Raw genomic sequence first — 19,127 nt, 5'->3', positions numbered from 1 at the left:
GGCATTCAATACATTCTAGATAAGAACAAAACCGATTGCAGAAATCTTCTCCAACCCTGACAACTGGAGCTTGAAAACATCACATAAACTATGCGCTCATACTTACTTGCCAAATGCCAATCATGCAGCTACAGTTGTTGAACTGTAACCAGTTGTTGATAAGTAACCAAAGTAACTCCTGTGCCACTTAGTTGCTTTATTTTACTAATGGTAAATCCAGTTATATATGATGACGATACCATCTTGATTACATTTTTGTCAGTTATTGTCTATACTATTATCTGTATAATTTTCTCTTTTTTAATGACCTCTCAAAATCCTGACGAGCAATTCACATACCGTCAGAACATAGCAGGAGTGCAAGAATCTTGTTCGCTGGACCCTCTGATTTGAGGTCTGAGACTGAAAAGTGACCAATATCTGTATTAATTGTTTCTATCATCTGGGTGGACTTGGTATCTATTAGCCTTTGTTGGGCAATACAACTAGCTCTGTCCTAATGACATATGTGTTTGCTCTGTCAAACCATTCTGCCTTGGTGGGGAGCCTCCTACAGGCAATGACATGAACAGGAATGGACTATTTCCTGAACAAAAAGCAAAAAACTGCAGATGCTGGAAATCTGTAACAAAAACAGAAAACGCAGGGAACAATCAATAGATCAGGTAGCATCTGTGGAGAGAGCAATCAAGTCAACATTTCGTCAGAACTGGAGGACACAAAGAATCAGCAAAGGGATATAGACAGTTTAAGTGAGTGGGCAAGAAGGTGGCAGATGGAGTATAATGTGGGGAAATGTTATTCACTTTGGCAGGAAGAATAGAAAAACAATATTTTTTAAATGGTAAGAAACTATTAAATGTTGGTGTTCAGAGGAATTTGGGTGTCCTTGTATATGAAACACAGAAAGTTATCATGCAGGGTACAGCAAGCAATTAGAAAGGCAAATGGTATGTTGGTCTTTATTGCAAGGGGTTTGGAGTACAAGAGTAAGGAAGTCTTGCTGCAACAAGGCTTTGGTGAGACAACACCTGGAATATTGTGTGCAATTTTGGTCTCTTTACCTAAGGAAGGATATACTTGCCTTAGAGGCGGTGCAATGAAGGTTCACCAGATTGATTCCTGGGATGAGAGGGTTGTCCTGTGAGGAGAGATTGAGTAGAATGGGCCTATATTGTCTGGAGTTTAGAAGAATGAGAGGTGATCTCATTGAAACATGTAAGATTCTGAGAGGGCTTAACAGGGTAGATGCTGAGAGGCTGTTTCCCCTGGCTGGAGAGTCTAGAACTAGGGGGCATAGTCTCAGGCTAAGGGGTCAACCATTTAGGACTGAGATGAGGAGAAATTTCTTCACTCAGAGGGATGTAAATCTTTGGAATTCTCTACCCCAGAGGGCTGTGGATGCTCAGTTATTGAGTAGATTCAAGGCTGAGATCAATAGATTTTTCGATTCTAAGGGAATCAAGGGATATGGGGATCGGGCTGGAAAGTGGAGTTGAGGTCAAAGATCAGCCATGATCTTATTGAATGGCGGCACATGCTCAAGGGGCCGTACGGCCTACTCCTGCTTCTATTTCTTATGTTCTTAGATTACAGAAGAATAGCATTTAAAAAGGAACAGAATAAGGGAAAGGGGAAAGAAGAAAGAAAGTGCTTAAGTGGAAAACAGAAAATGGCAGGTGACATAAGCAGGGGACAATAAAAGGAATAATGAGAACAATCGAAGAAAATGAATGAATTAACTCCTTTTAGGTTCTGCAGATGTGTATTCCAAATCTACCTCCATACACTGAAACATGGACATTCCTCCAAGAAACCAGTCACAGTAGACCAATTAAAAAATTGTCAAATACTGTAAAGCTTCATATTCATATACGGAGGGATAGACTTTTGTGACCTGGTGAAATTAGGTTGCAGAATGGTAAGAACGGGTGCAAATCTAGCCTGAAGTATAATGTGCTAATAGCATGCATGTTTCCTGGGTTGGCTTATTTGCATAATTATTTGCAGGTCCAAATAAAGCTTAGGCCTATAGGCATCTAGCTTAAGGTGGGAGCCAACAAATTGCGGTATAGGCGCAATCTGAAGGGATGCAGCTGTTAATTGCATGATTTAAATCAATTAGAGTTAATTGTATTCAGGTGATGGGTATCAATTGGGGACTCTCGTATCCTTTTTATAGGAGAGCTTAGCTAGGGTGTGGGGTGTGTGTAAAGGGGAATCTATGTGAATAAAGGCTTGGAAGCAACTAAAGACCAGGCTCTAGTATTCGATCCTTCACCACATGGCCATCCAATTTTAACAGCAGCCACTTAAAGGAGAGTAACTATATTGGGGGCAAAAATTCTTACAGCTTTTAGAAGCATTCAAAAATCATTTTGACCTGATGGCTGCTTTTGACAAGGCTGAAGGGGGTGAGGGGGAGAAAGAAGTAATAGGTAAAAAGGACACTGTGTGGACAAGTCAGGGGGCAAGTGACGGAGTGGGCTTGTACCCAACACTATTTGGCTGGCAAAGTGGATATTCTATTGCATGGTGTAGGACGAAAGGATACTTGCTCCATAAGGCTGTGGTGCAGCATGTGCGCAATAAGCCTGAGGCGAGAAATGTAAGGGCTGAAGTGATCTTTGCAGCCACTGGCTGTGCCCTGTCGATGCTTCAGTTTGGATGCAGATCAGATTCCAGCAAGCAACACAAATTCTCCCTCCATCCAAGGTGAATCAGAGCCCACCCCCACATATTTCCTTGGACAAATCCAGCTGTGCAACTCTGCTAGTGCTAGTGGGTGGGAGGGTAACAGTAAGTGAGTAACAGCCTTCGGGTTCTGAAATGTCAGATGCCTGGCATCTTTTCGTTCTTCCTCCTCTTCTTGTGCCAGGAAACATAAATATAGTACAATTCCTAAAGAGAAACCCATTGTCCCAATTAGCTATCTCTGCCCATTTTTCCACTCCGTTATGTCACTTACGCACCTGTTTATGAGGCATGAGAGACAAAAGTCAGCCCCATAGATTTCTATTGTATTTGTTCTTGGGATGTCGGCGATACTAGCAAGGTTGCATTTATTGCCTATCCTTAGTTGCACTGAAAGGGTGCTGGTGGTCTCTCTTGAACTGCTGCAGTCCTTGTGGTGACGCTGCTCCCATAATGACGTTCGCTAGGTAATTCCAAGATTTTGACTCAGCAACGATGTTGATCATGAGCTGATGTTGATCATGAGTTAAGGTGCTGGGCCATTAGATTGCTAATTGTGGTGGTATATAATTCTGCTGATGGTGAACAGCTCCTCATGGTGGTGATATACAAGTCAGAATGGTGTTTGATTTGGTGGAGAACTTGGAGGTGATCCTGTTCCCACTAAATTGCTGTCTTCTTCTCTTCATGGTAGAGGTCACATGCGAGAGAAGTACAATACTGTTGAAGTAACCTTGGTGAGCGCATCCTGTAGACTGTACATAATGTAGCCACAGTGCACTAGTGGTGGAGAAGATGGATATTAAGTCCAGAGGATCAAGTGATCTGCTGTGCCCTGAATGCTTCTGGTGGAACCCAAACCGAATCTTGATGAGCAGATGATTAGATATTGCTTCATGGTACTAATGATGATGCTTTCATCACTTTGCTGATGATTGGGAGGAGGCTGGTAGGGTGGTAATTGGCTGGGTTAGATTTCTTTTTTTTGTGTACAGGACCTACCAAGGCAATATTCCACATTGCCAGGTAGATGCCAGTGTAATATCTCTACTGGAACAGCTTAGCCAGGTGAGCGGCTAGCTCTGATGCAGAGGTCGTCAGCACTCCAGCCGGGATGTTGTCAGCGCTCCAAGCCTTTGCTGTGCCCAATGCACTCACCCACTTCTTAATATCATATGTAGTGAACCAAAGTATCTGGACACTGGTATCTGTGATGGTGGGGACCTTGGGAGGAGGCTGAGTAGCATCATCCATTCAGACTTTTGGCTGAAGATACTTGCAAACACTTCAGTCTTGCCATGTGCTGAGCTTCACCATGGTTGAGGGTGGGGATGTTCATGGATCCTCCTTTTCCTGTTAGTTGCCTGGATGTTCACCACTTTTCTCATCTGGATGTGGCAGGGCTGCAGAGCTTTGCTCTGATCCGTTGTTTGTGGGACCTCTTGGCTCTGTCCACAGCCTGCTGATTTTGGTGTTCAGTATGTAGGTAGTCCTGTGGAGTAGCATTCTAAGGTATGCTGGTGCTGCTCCTGGCATGCTCTTAGACACCCTACAGGTTGGGTTCCAGGCTTATGTTGATCATGAGTTAAGGTTGTGCTGGGCCATTAGGTTGCTAATTGTGGTGGTATATAATTCTGCTGATGGTGAACAGCTCCTCATGGATGCCCAGTTTTGTGCTGCTAGACCTGTCCTTAACTTGGTCTACTTAGCATGGTGTTAGTGTCACACTACACGATGGAGGATATCCTCATGGTGGAAACAAGACTTTGTCTTCGCAAGGACTGTGTGGTGGTCACTTTTATCAATGTTATCGTGGACAGACGTGTCTGCAACTGATACGTTGTTGAGGATGAGGTCAAGGTGGTTACTTCCTCTTGTTGTTTCCCTCACCACCTAATACAAGCCCCGACTGGCAGCTATGTCCTTCAGGACTCAACCGGTGGTGGTGCTACCAAGCCATTCTTGGTGGCGGACATTGAAGTCCCCCAGCCAGAGTACATTCTATGTTCTTGCTTCTGTCAGTGTTTCCTCTAAGTCATCTTCAACATGGAGGAGTACTGATGCATCAGTTTACATGGTATAGGAGGTGGTGATCAGCAGGAGGTTTCCTCATCCTTGTTTGACATGAAGCCATGAAACCTCAAGGGGTCTAATGTCAATGTTGAGGACTTTCAGGGCCACTCCCTCCCAACTGTATATCATTGTGCCCCCCCCCCCCACCCCAACTACTGATGGGTCTATCCTGCCAGGACATACCTTGGGATGGTGATGGAGGAATCTGGGAAGTTGGCTGATAGGTATGACTCTTTGAGTATGACTATGCCAGGCTGTTGGTTGACTAGTTTGTGGGATAGCTCTCCTAACTTGGGTGCCAGCCTCCACATGATGATAAGGAGGACTTTGCAGGGTCAACTGGGTTCAGTTTGCCATAATTTTATCCTGATATGATGCCTGTGTCGTTGCTGACAGATCTGTCCAATTTTCTTATTATTGAACTTTGTGGTGATTTCTTACAAATGGATGGCTTGCTTGGCTACTTCAGAGGGCATTATGAGTCAACCACATGGTGTGGGATTGGAGTCACGTGGAGTTACAGGTAGAGCTGGCAGGCTCCCTTCTCTGAAGGACACTAGTGAACCCATTGGGTTTTTCTGACAATCCTGAAGCTTTCATGCTTATTTATTTTTCTGGTGTTTGTCCATAGATTACCAGATTTATTGAATTCAACTTCACAATTTTCCAAGGTGGGATTTGAACTCACCCTGTGGGTTGATAATCCAGTATCATAACCACCAGATTACCATTCCCTTATGATCTGAAATGAGATGGATTCTTTATGTACATCTGCCACTCATTGGCTCACAGGTTTGGTGCTTCATCATTATTGGTGCCCCAAAACAATAAGTCACTGGCTCATCCCTATGCTGTCTTTTACAGCTTCTAACTTCTACCACTGCGATCCTCACTGAAATGTGGACCAATCCAATAGAAAGAACTTGGATTTATTTAGTGCCTTTCATGTCCGTTGGACTCGCAAAGCACCACGCAACCGCTGAATTACTTTTGAAGTGTAATGACTATTATTTTTGTAAGCAAAATGCACATAGCAAGGTCCCACAAACAACAATGAGAGAGATGACCTGTTAATCTGTGTTGGTGGTGGTTAAGGACATCAGGAGAATTCTCCTGTCTGCCTTTGAATGCAGCCATAAGATAATGTGCAGGCAGACAAGGCATAGGTTTAATATCTCATCCAAAAGGTGGCACCTCCAACAATGCATCATTCCCTCAGTACTATACTCAAATGTCAGCCTAGGTTATTTTATAAAGTCCTTAAGACCTTCTGTCTCAAAGGTGAGAGCAGTACGAGTGCAATATATCCATAAACCATAGCAGTTCCATGCTCCAAAAACGCTCATAAAGTGGGACAACGTTAACTAATGGTCACAATGTCAGCCTTTTCCCAGGAAATTACTTCTTTAACAGGAACAGCTGCATTATTGTGGTGTTTGACTTTATTTTTCTTCTGAAAAAGTCTTCTAAAGCTACAATGCAAGATGTCAAATCTATTAAATAGAAATAAACAATAACAGTACAATAAAAATGCACCGAATAACTTTTTAATGGGCTAGTGGATATAGGCAATACCTGATGTAACATGAACAAACAGAGACCAGAGGCCGCAGGTTCAATTCAAGGTCCGTCCTATCCGCTGATTTCAGCCTGGGGCTCCGAGATTTTACCCCAGTAACCCGGGCTAAGGAGGAAAATATCAGACCAGATTCCTGATTGCTATCATGACCGCTGCTGGAAAGTGTGTGTGTGGTGGGGCACCAGGTTGCGGGAAGGGCCTGTGTTGCCCATAGTGGGTCAAATAGCCTGCTGAGATTTAGGGAGTCATTTTAATCTAACCCGCCTGGCTGATCCAATTCCGTCAGTTTCCCGCTGAGCGGGTTAGGTTAAAATTACCTCCTTATTCTATGGCTCAAATTGAGCAAAGTATTGGAGAGGTGCCACTACCCATCGAGCTATGTACCAGCGTGAGTAGGTACTTTTAGCAGAGGAGCGAAGAAAACTATCGCTGTACTGTTGTAAGACTTAAACCTTTGGATTGTTCGCAGCTCCAGGGAATTCTGAACTCCCTGGATTTTCCATTTCTTTTAAATTTCAGCTCAAATAGCATGCAATAGAGGACACATGCAGCATATGCATTATACATTTTTATTAAAATTCTCACTTTCCATTACAATATATAATGAAAATCTGTTCCCAGGACAAAAGAGAAAAGGCCCAAAAACATCTCCTCGTATCTTAGAGACGTCCAGTACTTAACAAACTGTGTGTTTGAAACCAAAGCTGATTTATTTGACATATATCTAAAATATTAAACTCCAGTGTCAAAGCTCCTCTTGAGCTGTCTGGTGGAAGGCCCTGATCTTAAGTGTCCTGTCTCCTGTTCTTTGCACTTCTGTCACCCCTTTGAACATCCTTCTCCCCCGCACTGGCTTGGCTGATACCAAAAACTCAGTGAGGAATTGTTGGTGTAAATCTACATCTTAAAACTTGATGTCACAGTGGATTAACACAGCTGGTTGTGTAGCCTTCAAACCAGCCTTTCCATTTACAAATCATTACCAGAAATGGGACAGACCGCCAGTTTTTTTGATCGTGTGCAGCTCATGATCAGCAAAAAAAAAGCTGGCAAGAAATTATGTTCAAAACCACTACACTTTTAGGAAGGAAATGCAGTAATTGGTTTGGTTTTGGACAAGATCATAACATGCAGATCTGCACAGATGTTTAAAGAAATAGATAATCTTCAAAATCCTTGTGGATCATTTCTATCACAGTTTGTACTTTTTATAGTGATGGTTTATGTTTCTATAAATAGTAATTTTCTATGCTTCATGATTTAATCAATACTAATTCGGAACTCTCCATATATGTTGTTTCTGTTTTTAAAGGAATTGCATGCATCATTTTTATGGAGAACTGAAACTTACTTTATCCCTGAATTGTTTAAACTTGTTTTTCCCCCTTGTCTCAGTACGCAGTTACAGTACCGTGCACTATATGGCTCTTTGTAGCTTCACAACTGCTGTTCTAGCTGATATCAGCAAAGTTAACACAAAGTAGGGATCAAAAGTGGGACCTATCTGGTCTATGTAGCACAATGCATTATCAAGAGGTATTCCTACTCATTGAACCATTAGAGATGCTAACAAACATTTAGATTTTATTTAAGTATTTGTACTTTTTTTTTACAGATGTGTCAAAAACTTTTCCATGAAAATGGTGCTTCTTTAAATAGTATGCTACTTCCCCATAATTTTCACACCTCGTGAGTCCCTGATTTTCTGGGGGAAGTAGTGAGGAAACATTTCAGCCTGTATTTTATATATATATATAACCCATATATGTACATAGCTATAAAACGATACATAAGCACAAGTAAAACTGATACCTCTTTATTAAAGACAACATAAAAAAAAGTTGAAATGAAGAGTGCTGAATAAGCAAGGATAAAATATGTTTACTTCCGACATGACCTTACCTCAGCTATAATTGGAAAAATCTAGTTACCTAGAGATTAAGATGTTGAATGCCCTGTTTGTTGAAGTTATAGATAAAATACTGTTCCATGTTTATATTTAAAAAAATTGATACCTTCAGCCATCCAGTTTCAATTATTCATCTTCATGAAAGTGAGCACAATTTGAAGCACTGAAAAAAGCGATACTTTTCCTGAAAATGAAAATAAATTGTGTTCAGGTATCAGAAATGAAAGGGCAATGTTTCTAATCCATTGTACCACCTACACTCTGTTGATCACTCATGTCTTCAGTCAGAAAATTATTAACTGAATTACCTATTGAGAGTCAGCACCAGTGTTTCACAAACCATGAGTCATTTTCAATCTAACAAATGTAAACAAGTCAAGCACAACCATTAACTTGTAAAAGGAAGGCATTATGCTTGACGTAGCACTCATCCACATTTAAAATGGTCCAGAGTATCATGGCAATTTTTTTGTCAGAGATAATATGAATCTTAACAGTAACCTAAAGGTTATTTATAATAACTAAATAAAGCAATTATTTAGTTCTGCCAACACCTCATTATCCTTACCAACCTAACTGCTGTTTGTAGCTTGAAATTATTTTGTGACTTCGTGACCTATGTGCTATTGACTTAGAAGTGATGTGAGTCAGCTGTAAAATCAAATGGTAAAGTGTCAGCTTGGCTCCATTGGCAGCATTCTTGCTTATGAATCAGACAGTTGAGAATTGTAAGCCCACCACAAGACTTGAAGCATGTAATTTGGGCTGATAGTTCAGTGCAGTATTGTCTGAGACTGTGTTTTCAGGCAGATCTGAAAGTCCCGTGAGAAAAAGTAGGGTGTATAAACATTCCTCCATCAACCAACACTACCAAAAACACATCAAATGATTATTCATCTTGTTTGCTGCTTGTGGGACTTTGCAGTGTGCAAACTGCCGAGTTTGCCTTCATGATAATGACGGCAGTAGTTCAAAAGTAATTTATTGTATGTGTCCTGAGGAAATAATGTTACTGGTGTATGTGTGGAAGAGATCAGGAATGAAAAACAATAAATAGGTGCAACAAACAAACAAACAATAAAATGAGTAGTTGAGGCCAATAGCAGAGATGCGTTTCAGGGGGAGCTCGATAAGTAAATGAGGTAGAAAAAAATAGGAGGATATGCTGATAGGGTGAGATGAAGAAAGGTGGGAGGAGGCTGGTGTGGGAGCATAAACACTGTTGGGCTGAATGGCCTGTTTCTGTAATGTGCTGTAAATTCTACACAATAACAATGAGGGGAAAAATTATTTTGCAATTAAGTTATTTTAAAAAAAAACCATGCAAGTTGTTTTATCCTGTCTGTAGTAACACCAACACCCCCCCACCCCCACACACATAATTTCCTTCACATATGTATGTATGAGTTTCGGAGGGTGGGTGGGGAGGGAATGCCAACCCCCCTTTATCCCAATATTTCAGAATAGATGGATATGTGGCACTACCCAATGGCCCGGAAGTAATTCCGGGGCAGTGGTGTGCCGCGCCGCAGCGGGAGACGCCAGTTGGCCTGGCGCAGCGCGAGCGAGCGAGGGGCCGTTTCCATAGTTCCTCCTTTTTGAAATTCGCCTCGCGCTCAGTGTGCAACGTCCCATTTTACGAGTCCGGTCCGAGCCGTGGATTTAAGCTGACAGAAAGGAGAGAGAGGGGGGGGAAGAGAAAAGAAAAAAACACGTGAATTAAAAACATTTTTTTTTAAACCAAAAAAAAATGTAGCGTCGTCCCCTTTATTGAGAGGGAAATAAGGTAAATAATTTCTGTTTTTGGAAAAAAAAAAGTTTGTTTTCTTTCCGGTTGTTGTGGGACAATTTATTATTTTTTTTTAAAAAAGGGTTTTTTAATATGAAAGAAGAAACAACGAACAGGCTCTTGTTTATATTCGTGCGCCGCGACTCTCTACCGCGGCCTAGCGGAGTGTACGTAACCAAGCGCCGCAACCTATCTTGATGCTGTCCCTCCTCCGCCCGCCCCCCCCGCGATTGGCTGAAAATCTGGGTCTTCGGCCCTTCCCCGTATTCCAAGTGGCTGTCCGCTCACGTCAATCACCAACGGCGCGGCGCCGTTTCCGTTCTCCGGCAGCAAAGCTTGGTTGACCTAGCGTCATTAATAGCAATAAGAGAAACAATTGGTTAGTGAGAGCAGCGTTTGATTTATTTATTTGTGTTGCAAGGATTTAAACTGACAATATGATTTTCTTTCACTTTTGGGGCAACAGTTTCGCGTGCTTTATTAAAGGAGATCGTAATGGTATTTTTGCTTCAGGGGTTTTGCAAACGCTGATTTATGTTTTCTTTCTATTTGTTTTTCCGAATAATTCACGCGAGTATAGACATTTAACTGGTAGTTTCCCTAAAACAGTACACTTGTGAAATGTAGAAGTTGTTTAAAACAGTAGGTTCTTTCCGTTTTCTGCTTCACTGGTTCCATAATTTTTTTTAAAAAGCCTTTTTTTTTAATAAAGTCCCCTGAAAGTTGAGCTGTTGTGTTGGGAGTTTCCCCATCTCTCACACTGCATGTTGCCCACAGAGAAACGTGAGGCTGAGGCATTGATCTTTTGCCACTCCTGTCGGGAACCTGCTTTGTGAGACTTCTGAAGAAACCAGGAAGAAACAAGACATGAGTCTTTAATCGCCTTGTTTCCTTCTGGATTAAAAATGGTCGCAAACCTTTGAAGGCTCTTGCGCAAATTGCGAATTTAACATTGGACTAAGGGATCTTGGTAGCTTAATCGACAGTCGATGGTAGCAGAAGAAACTTAACTATAAAACTGAAGATTATTTTGGCATTAAATGGAAGTATGTTTGCCTCCCAAATATTTTGGATAAAGGGTGAAACTTGTGTGTGTCCAGACTTTTTATGTGGAGTAGATATAAAATCTTTTGAACAAGATTGGTTAACTTTGACTCAGGATCTGAAAAAACAACAAAATTATATTGATGTACTCTGCTTTGAACATTTTTTTCTAACATTTTGTTTTGCAAAATCAGTATTTAAGTGTTTAGAAGCTTTGTTTTATGATGTAGGACATTCAATCCGGAATACTGACATAAAGTAATTTATAGTGAGTACGCATTGTCTGGAGTAGAGTTGTTAAGAAAATCTAAACTACCCGTTACATTGTTCTTTGATGTGTATGTTAACGTAATCTTTTGAAGTAAAGCTATTGAGTTTCTGCAATAGAAATCAATTGCCAACTGTGTATGTATTTCTGTGCAACAATTTGCATTCATATAGCACCTTTAATGTAGTAAAACACCCCAAGGCGCTTCACAGAAGCGTTATCAAACAAAATTTGACATGGAACCACATAACGAGATGGTAGGGCAGGTGATCGCAAAGCTTGGTCAAAGAGGTAGGTTTTAAGGAGCAACTTGAGGAGAGTGGGGACGCGAGGTTTATGGAGAGAATTCCAGAGCTTCGGGCCTCGGCAGCTGGTGGCACGGCCGCCCAAGGTGGAGCGATGAAAATCGGGGAGGCGCAAGAGGCCAGAATTGGAGGAGTGCAGAGATCTCGCCGCGTTGTCGGGCTGGAGGAGGTTACAGAGATAGTGGGAGAGGGGCGAGGCCATGGCTGGATGAGAATTTTAAAATTCAGGTATTGCTGGACTGGGAGCCATTGTAGGTCAGCACGCACAGGGGTGATGGGTGAACGGGACTCTGTGCGAGTTAGGATACGGGCAGCAGAATTTTGGATGAACTCAAGTTTACGCAGGGTGGAAGATGGAAGGATGGTCAGGAGAACATTGGAATATTTGAGTATAGAGGTAACAATGATAGTTTCAGCAGCTGATGAGCTGAGGCAGAGATGGGCAAAGTTACGGAGGGAGAAGTAGTCTTGGTGATGGTGAGGATATGGGTAGCTCAGCTCGGGGTTAAATAGGACGCCAAGGTGGCAAACAGTCTGGTTTACTAAAATAAATTAAGATTGCATCTTTCAAACAGAATGCATTCAGATACTATGACCAGTTTAATCCTAAACTGTTTTACTAGCCTGTTGCCAAGAATTTACTTTTAAAAAAAAAACATTTTGAAGTGCAGTCCCAGTTATTGTAAGCAAAAGTACTTGAATTATTCTAAAACCTCCACTGGTGTTGATTATGGGTAGTCTGGAAGCAGGATGATAGTTTCTAATATTTGACACGTATGCTTCACCACAGTTGAGTTAATAAAGTTGCTCGTGATTATTTCACATATGTGATCGGTTCCATCTGTCATAAGCACGATCAATGGATTCCTACAAAATCTAATTATAAAAAAAACAAAAGTTGCAGTTTGAACTGTTCAGATATTTCTTCAGAATGTAGTGTATTTCTGTAGTTGTGTGTGATTAAGAGGCAGATACACAAATATTGGTTCTAGTATTTGGAAATGCTGTTGTCCTTACACTGGTGTCAGATCATGCAGCACTTGGGCCAAGGAAATAACATTAAGATTACTTAAAATAAGTTTCAGTATCTTCAGAGTTGTACCTACCAATGGATTGGTGAGGTGGATTTAGATTGAGAAATTATTAGAAATACAAGTAAAGGTAAATAAAATATGCAGTGTTCAATTTAAAAAAAAATTGCTAATGTTAGGAAAAGCCCACAGTTTCTGAATTGCAGAAATAGGTTGACATCGATTGCTTGCCAGTACTGAGATGCTTGTGACCTTTTGGTAGACTTGAGAAAGTTATAAGCACCTAATTGGAGGAATTGGTAAAATTATCGGCAACCAATCTGGTTTGATGGACAATGGTGGCTCTCCTATTGCTCACCCATTCTAAACGCGTGTTCCAAACAAATGTGGGTGGTATGACAGTCAAACCCAATACTGTCCTTGCCCTATGTTCCAGCAGAAGAAGTGGCTAGCAATCAGGTAATTGGGAATCCTGGCTGATTTTTTTTCTGCCTTATCCCGAGCCCAGAGACATTAAGGCCATTTGTGGTACCCCTACTCCTGCCCTGCAGAATATATTTCTACAAGTACAAATTGAACTAGAGATGTAAATGTTAAATATAATTGCATAAATCTGTATAAACCTTTTTTTAAATATAGGGCATGAGCTCCTCTCTCAGGATAAATAATTGCAGATCAGGACCATATCTCTATCACATGCAGAGGAACGCACCATTATGAGTGAGTAAATGTTATTATGCTTGAAAGCGAGTCGATATTGCTGTATGTAAAGTTAGTAGTTTAAAAACTATTTGAATCACATAACCTATGTACACTATAGTGTGAAAACATAGCAAATTTAACATCTCTCAACTTGAATTACCAAAGTAAAGTACATTATAATAAAACCAGTTACATTGTTTAAAATTATAGAATTACTGAAGGATGAAATACATTTATGTTTCCTTTTAGTTTCAGTGATTTAGGTTTTGTTAAAATGATCAGTTTACTGATATTACAGTCCAATATCTGAATAGATCCTATTACTTGGAGATCTTGTTAGGTTGATATTGAATGTGTTAATTGATCTGGAACTGACCAGTAGACGATTGAAAAGGAGATGGATCAGATTTGAAATACAATTTATTTGTGATCTCACCGTATTTGTAGAGGGACAGTGTGAAATGAGGACAGTGCAAATGTTTCTTTAGGACCACGTCCAAGTCGCAGTTTGGTAAAATGTATGGCAGACTCTTCCCCCACCCCCCAACTGTTTTCACTTCATAGTTCGCCAATAGGCAAGCTTCTTGCAGGGCAAGATGGATGAGGAGCCCATTTTTCTCACTATGTAGTCATGAGCTCTACTTCTGTGGCACATCATTTCGCAAATGTTAGAGACTAACAAAACTTATTCATGTTTGTGTTTAGCAAATTGGAGTATTAATCATTGCTGGGACCTGAGCTAACAACCATCATAACTAGTCTATTCCTGTTCATTCAAAGTTATTTTTGTGCTTAAAAGAATTCAAATTATCCAGTAATTAGAATTAAGTGATGTAAATAGAACAGTAGAGGAAGATTTTTGTGCACATAAAAAATTTGAATTCAGTAACTTTGGATTAAGAGGAGTAGACTGTACACTGCTGAAAGACAGATATAGTAGGACCATTGCCATTGATTACCCTGGCTGTTACAACCCATTAAATTGAGTTGAAGATTTGATTTTAATCATAAAATAAAAAAGCTAAATAAACTGGTCACAGAATGTCATTTTGATCCACTTGAAAATGTACCAGATGAGGTGAATTTTAAATAGAAAAGAAAGAATGAACTTGCATTTACATAACGTCTTTCATAACCTCAGGATGTCCAAAGCACCCTCAGCCAATTATGTACTTTTGTAGTGTCGTCACAGGTGTAATGTATGCAAACAAAGATAGATGTGCAAATAGATGTGTGATTTCAGCAATAATGTTTTACCTTAATGCAAACACTTGATCATTTTTATATTTTAGCGTTCAGATTTTAGGAACGTGCAACACTTTATGCTTTGTGTAGTTTTATCTTATTATCTTTAGTCAATGATCTACCTTAAAACATAGACCCAGATTCTGTGTAATCTCTAATCTTGTAAGTATAAAATGCTAAATTTTCCACTGCAGTTTTAGTTTGGATTTAGTGAAAGAAAATAATACTGAAAAAATACTATACTAATTAAAAGTTTTTAATCACATCTCTTGTTCTATGAGCTATGGTGATGTTTTTAATATAACCATCTGAGTTTGTAATTACAACAGTTAATTGTTTTGTTGTAAACATTCACTTGAAAGCAGGTACAGAAGAAATTTGTTCAGAACTCTAGGTTTAAAAATCGGGAATTTGTTGAGATTAAGCTGTAGAGTGAAAGCAAAATGACATTGAATGTGGATATTAAAAAGGTAGTAATTTAGTTGTGTAATTTGTATTAGAACTACAATCCTTGTAATTTTTTTTCCCACCTGTTTTCCGGTGAAATCAAATTTGAAATGGTTTTGTAGGAACAGATTGCTCCTCTCCCTGTATTTGTATTCTGTTGCAATTACCTTGGAAAATAAATTCAGCCGGAGCATGTATGAAACTTGGAGGATTGCAGTACTGTTCATTGGTTTGTAAGAGGAGGTAACAACTGTATAGAAAACAAGTACATTCTTGATATGTGATGAAAGTGTATCGATACATTTTTAGTTTCGGTGCTAAGTGATACTGCAAAGTGTGTATTTATATACAGATATATACCAGCTGGTTTTCCAAGGTCATGGATTCAAGCCCCACTCTAGAGACTTGAGCATGTAATTTTGGCTGACAATCAGAGCTGCACTGGAGGAGTAATGCATTGTTGGAGATGCTGTCTTTTAGATGAGGTTAAACTTCTGCCTGTTCAGGTGGACGTAAAGGATCCCAAGGTACTATTGATTAAGAGCAAGGGTGCTCTCCCAGTGACCTGACATACATTTATCACTCAACCAACAATACTAAAACAGATTAACTGGCTATTTATCTCATTGCTGTTTGTAATGACGAGAGGTGAGCATAACTGCCCTTGACATAAAGGCAGCATTCGACCTAGTATTGCATCAGGAGCAGCTTGCGCTGCCAGAGGTGCCCATTTAAATTTGATTCTGGGGCATTGGAAGTATGTCATCCTGTCTGAGGTGATAGGGTGCCTCACGTGGCTGTGCTGTAATTTAAATACAACATCTGATGTGTCTTATTAAAGATACTGCCCAAAAGGAAACTGAGCCATAGGACCAAGGAGGGAGGGAGGAGGCTCGTATGGAGCATAAACACCGGCATGGACCTGTTGGGCCGAATGGTCTGTTTCTGTGCTGTATATTCTATGAAAGGAGGTCCCAGCTTTGATCCTCGAGCTCTGAGTTAACTCATCTCAGTTAGCATAATGGTAGGGGGCGCTACATTTAGCTGCAGCACCCCTGGACTTGTATCACAGAAATCAGCCAGGGTTCGCCTGGTTGTTACTCAAAATAGTTGCTGGAAATGTGTGTATTTGGATGTCTTATGATAGTATTGGGGTTGGCTATAATTTTGTCCATATTGAATAATCTACTGACACTTGCTGTTCAGGTTTATGTGAATAATAGTCATTTGAGTGAGGCTGCCAACTGCTTAGGAACTTCCACCATACTGTTAGGTAGGGAAGGGGAGCATATTTAAATTGTGGTCCACAGGCCCTTTAGACATTCAATACTTTTTTCCCCCTTCATTGTACCTGACCTTAACAAACGTTGAAGGTACTTGAACCTATTTGACTCAGATCTGGAATTTGTACAAAGTATTTTCCTTTGTGAAAAATTTTGTTCACATCCGGAATTTTCTAATTTGTCATATTTCTACTCAACTTCTAGGTTAAAGAATCAATACAGGTTTTACAGGTGGGGTGGGGTGGGTTCTCCCAATTACTTAGTGTGCAAATGTCAAAGGATTGAACCATATAGATCAGGTATATTGGTCTGTCCTAAGTTTGCATGTTTGAGCCAGGGCTGTAGTGCAATTGTTGCAGTTATCCACGGCTGGGAAGGGAGAACGTAAATATCATCCAGTATCCCTGTTTATTGTGGATGTGTGTAGACATTTTGAGGAAAGGATCAGGTTGTTTGCCTAAAATTGAATAGCTTATTAATGTGCACAGCTGAGGCACATGAGTGGACACATGGTTGAGGTTCTGGATTGCTGCCAGCACCTGTGCAACCATGGTGCAGTGTGAGACACAGCCTCTAATTGAGGAGCAGAGAAGATTGAAAAAATGAAACGTAAAGGCACGGAAATGGCTTAATCATGGTAGTAATGGAATTCCTCTAGGAACTGTCAACGTGTTTTCCATTCTGAAAAAAGAATGATTTTGATCGTGAAATTTTTAAAATGGAGCTATTGCCCAAAAAAGGTACTTGTAGTACATAAACCACAGTCTCTTGGAAGTCATGCAGTAGGGTATCAAGTGATCCTGCTATGAAATTAAATGAATCTCACTACAACCTACTGGGATATAAATTGATTCAAGACCTCTTCTGACTTGTGAAAAGTGGCTAGTGAAAGAAACCACACAACATGTAATTTTTCCAAGCAACATGTTGAAGTGACTTAGCCTAATGGAAATTCTTGTAAGATGACATCCTGCCAAAGAGCATATTGTACCGTATTTCTCGATATAAGTAATGCATTTCAATTCAGAGTTTTTTTAAAAAATTGACAAAAGTATCACATGAATCCATTTAGATTTTAGAAAACTCTGTGATGGATGAAATAGTTAGGGATAGCCGAAAATATTTCACTCTTCCATTGGAGACAATGATACATATACCTCAAAACAATTTGATTAAATTATATATTCTGTTATAAGGAGTTTATCAAATAAATGTACAACAATAAAATTGGTTACAAATTACTACTGTTATTGAAACAGAAGCTTAAAGATGCTGGCTCTTGAAAAAGTTTCAACAGTCACAAGGCTCAAACATAATAGCCATTTCAAGCAAAAAATATTTTGGACAGCTGAACTTCACACGTGGTATCATTTACAGAAGACCTCTTTTAATAAGTATATAGAATTTAAGCACTGCTTACCTCAAATTCACCATTGGAATAGTTTCCTGCAATTGACGAAGTCCTGTTCAGGGACATGTATACACTTCAAAGCCATCAAGTAATTTGCAGTAGAGATGAGAAGAAAAAGCTGCAAATGCTGGGGGAAAAAAAACATAACATTTTGGTATAGTTGACTCCATGTGCAACAGCACAGGAGGAGTCAAGACCAAATGCAGTCTTCAGGTGAAGCAGGGTTAGAGGACAAGGAATAATTGACCAAGGTATGCAGACATAATTCAGTCCCCATTTTCAAGTCATACATTCTGTCCTTGTTTTGTATTTCTAAATTCCTATGTCCACATTTTTAATGGAAATTCTGTATGTAAACTTGTCAAATTGTAATTACACTCTACCTGCCAACAGCGGAGCTACATCACCTCCATTGAGGGGAGGGAAAATTACAGCCTGACAAGTTTACATTATTATTTTATGCCCATATTTAAAATGGAACAATGTTGACTGGAAGAAAGCACAGATGTAAGATTTTTGATGTATAGGTTTGCATATATGTGCACTTCCTGTATGTGTGATGCATTTATATCATACCTATTTCCGTTGTGCGTATTCCGTGGTGCTGTTTGTCACTCCTGCCTGTCGCACCCCAACTGTACTCCTCTATACTTCACTTTTGAGTCCTTCCAGGTCTGGTCTGTATATTAGATAGTGCTGTGACGTTGTGTTCCTTGCTCGAGACCTCCTGGCTCTCTTTGGTCCCTCTAATACCAGCCTTGCCTTGCCATTCTTATTTCTCATGAGACCATCCATGCATGCTGACCCGAACCCTGGTCCCAAAAATAACAAGCGGTTAGCCAGCTTGTGAGGGAAATCCCTTTGGGCATTTCTGCCTCTGTATGAAGAAAAGCCTCATTTCTGGTGGTGGCTGAGGGTTGAGCCCTTTTAAAAGGCACAAAAGACTTTAACTATGGTTAACCAATGTAAAGCCACTTCTCAGTCACTACTAAGAACACGGCTTTCCTTCTTGTGAAGGTGGGATTCCCCAAAATGGTTCCCCATGTTAGCTGTGAAAATGTCCTATTACTTAAGTGGCAAACAGCAATTATGCAAACATTGTTGTTCAACAAAGCTTTTGAAACTCATGGGATAAGTTGTTCGCGATAAAATTAACCACCTACTTAAACATATACAAATCAAGGTCATTGGTTTACACTTTCCAACACACTCATGGAATTAGATCCAAAGATACCATGAATGCTTCCACAATATAACATATAATTAAAATGTATTTTAACTTATTCCTGCATTGTATGTGGCTCTGACACATTGTACATTACAAGGGATAAAACAGCATATTATCTG

General features: G+C 40.1%; 1 protein-coding gene across 2 annotated transcripts in view; it reads left to right on the top strand.

Annotated features, from left to right (window-relative positions):
- Window positions 1-9,783: 9,783 nt before the first annotated feature.
- usp6nl (USP6 N-terminal like) overlaps window positions 9,784-19,127 on the top strand; it is a 194,319-nt gene continuing 184,975 nt past the window's right edge. The window contains exons 1-2 of one of the 2 annotated variants that reach the window (XM_068005133.1): window positions 9,784-10,041; window positions 13,332-13,412. In XM_068005133.1, the coding sequence (XP_067861234.1) occupies window positions 13,409-13,412 (4 nt within the window). In that variant the 5' untranslated portion in view covers window positions 9,784-10,041; window positions 13,332-13,408. Of the gene's footprint in view, window positions 10,042-10,948; window positions 11,091-13,331; window positions 13,413-19,127 lie in introns of those variants that run through there. The other variant, XM_068005134.1, reaches the window with a different exon arrangement.

This window comes from Heptranchias perlo, chromosome 24 (assembly GCF_035084215.1).
Source record: "Heptranchias perlo isolate sHepPer1 chromosome 24, sHepPer1.hap1, whole genome shotgun sequence".
NCBI classification, from domain to species: Eukaryota; Metazoa; Chordata; class Chondrichthyes; order Hexanchiformes; family Hexanchidae; genus Heptranchias; species Heptranchias perlo.
Note: the sequence above shows the minus strand (reverse complement) of the source record. Positions and strands in the feature narration are given on the sequence as shown.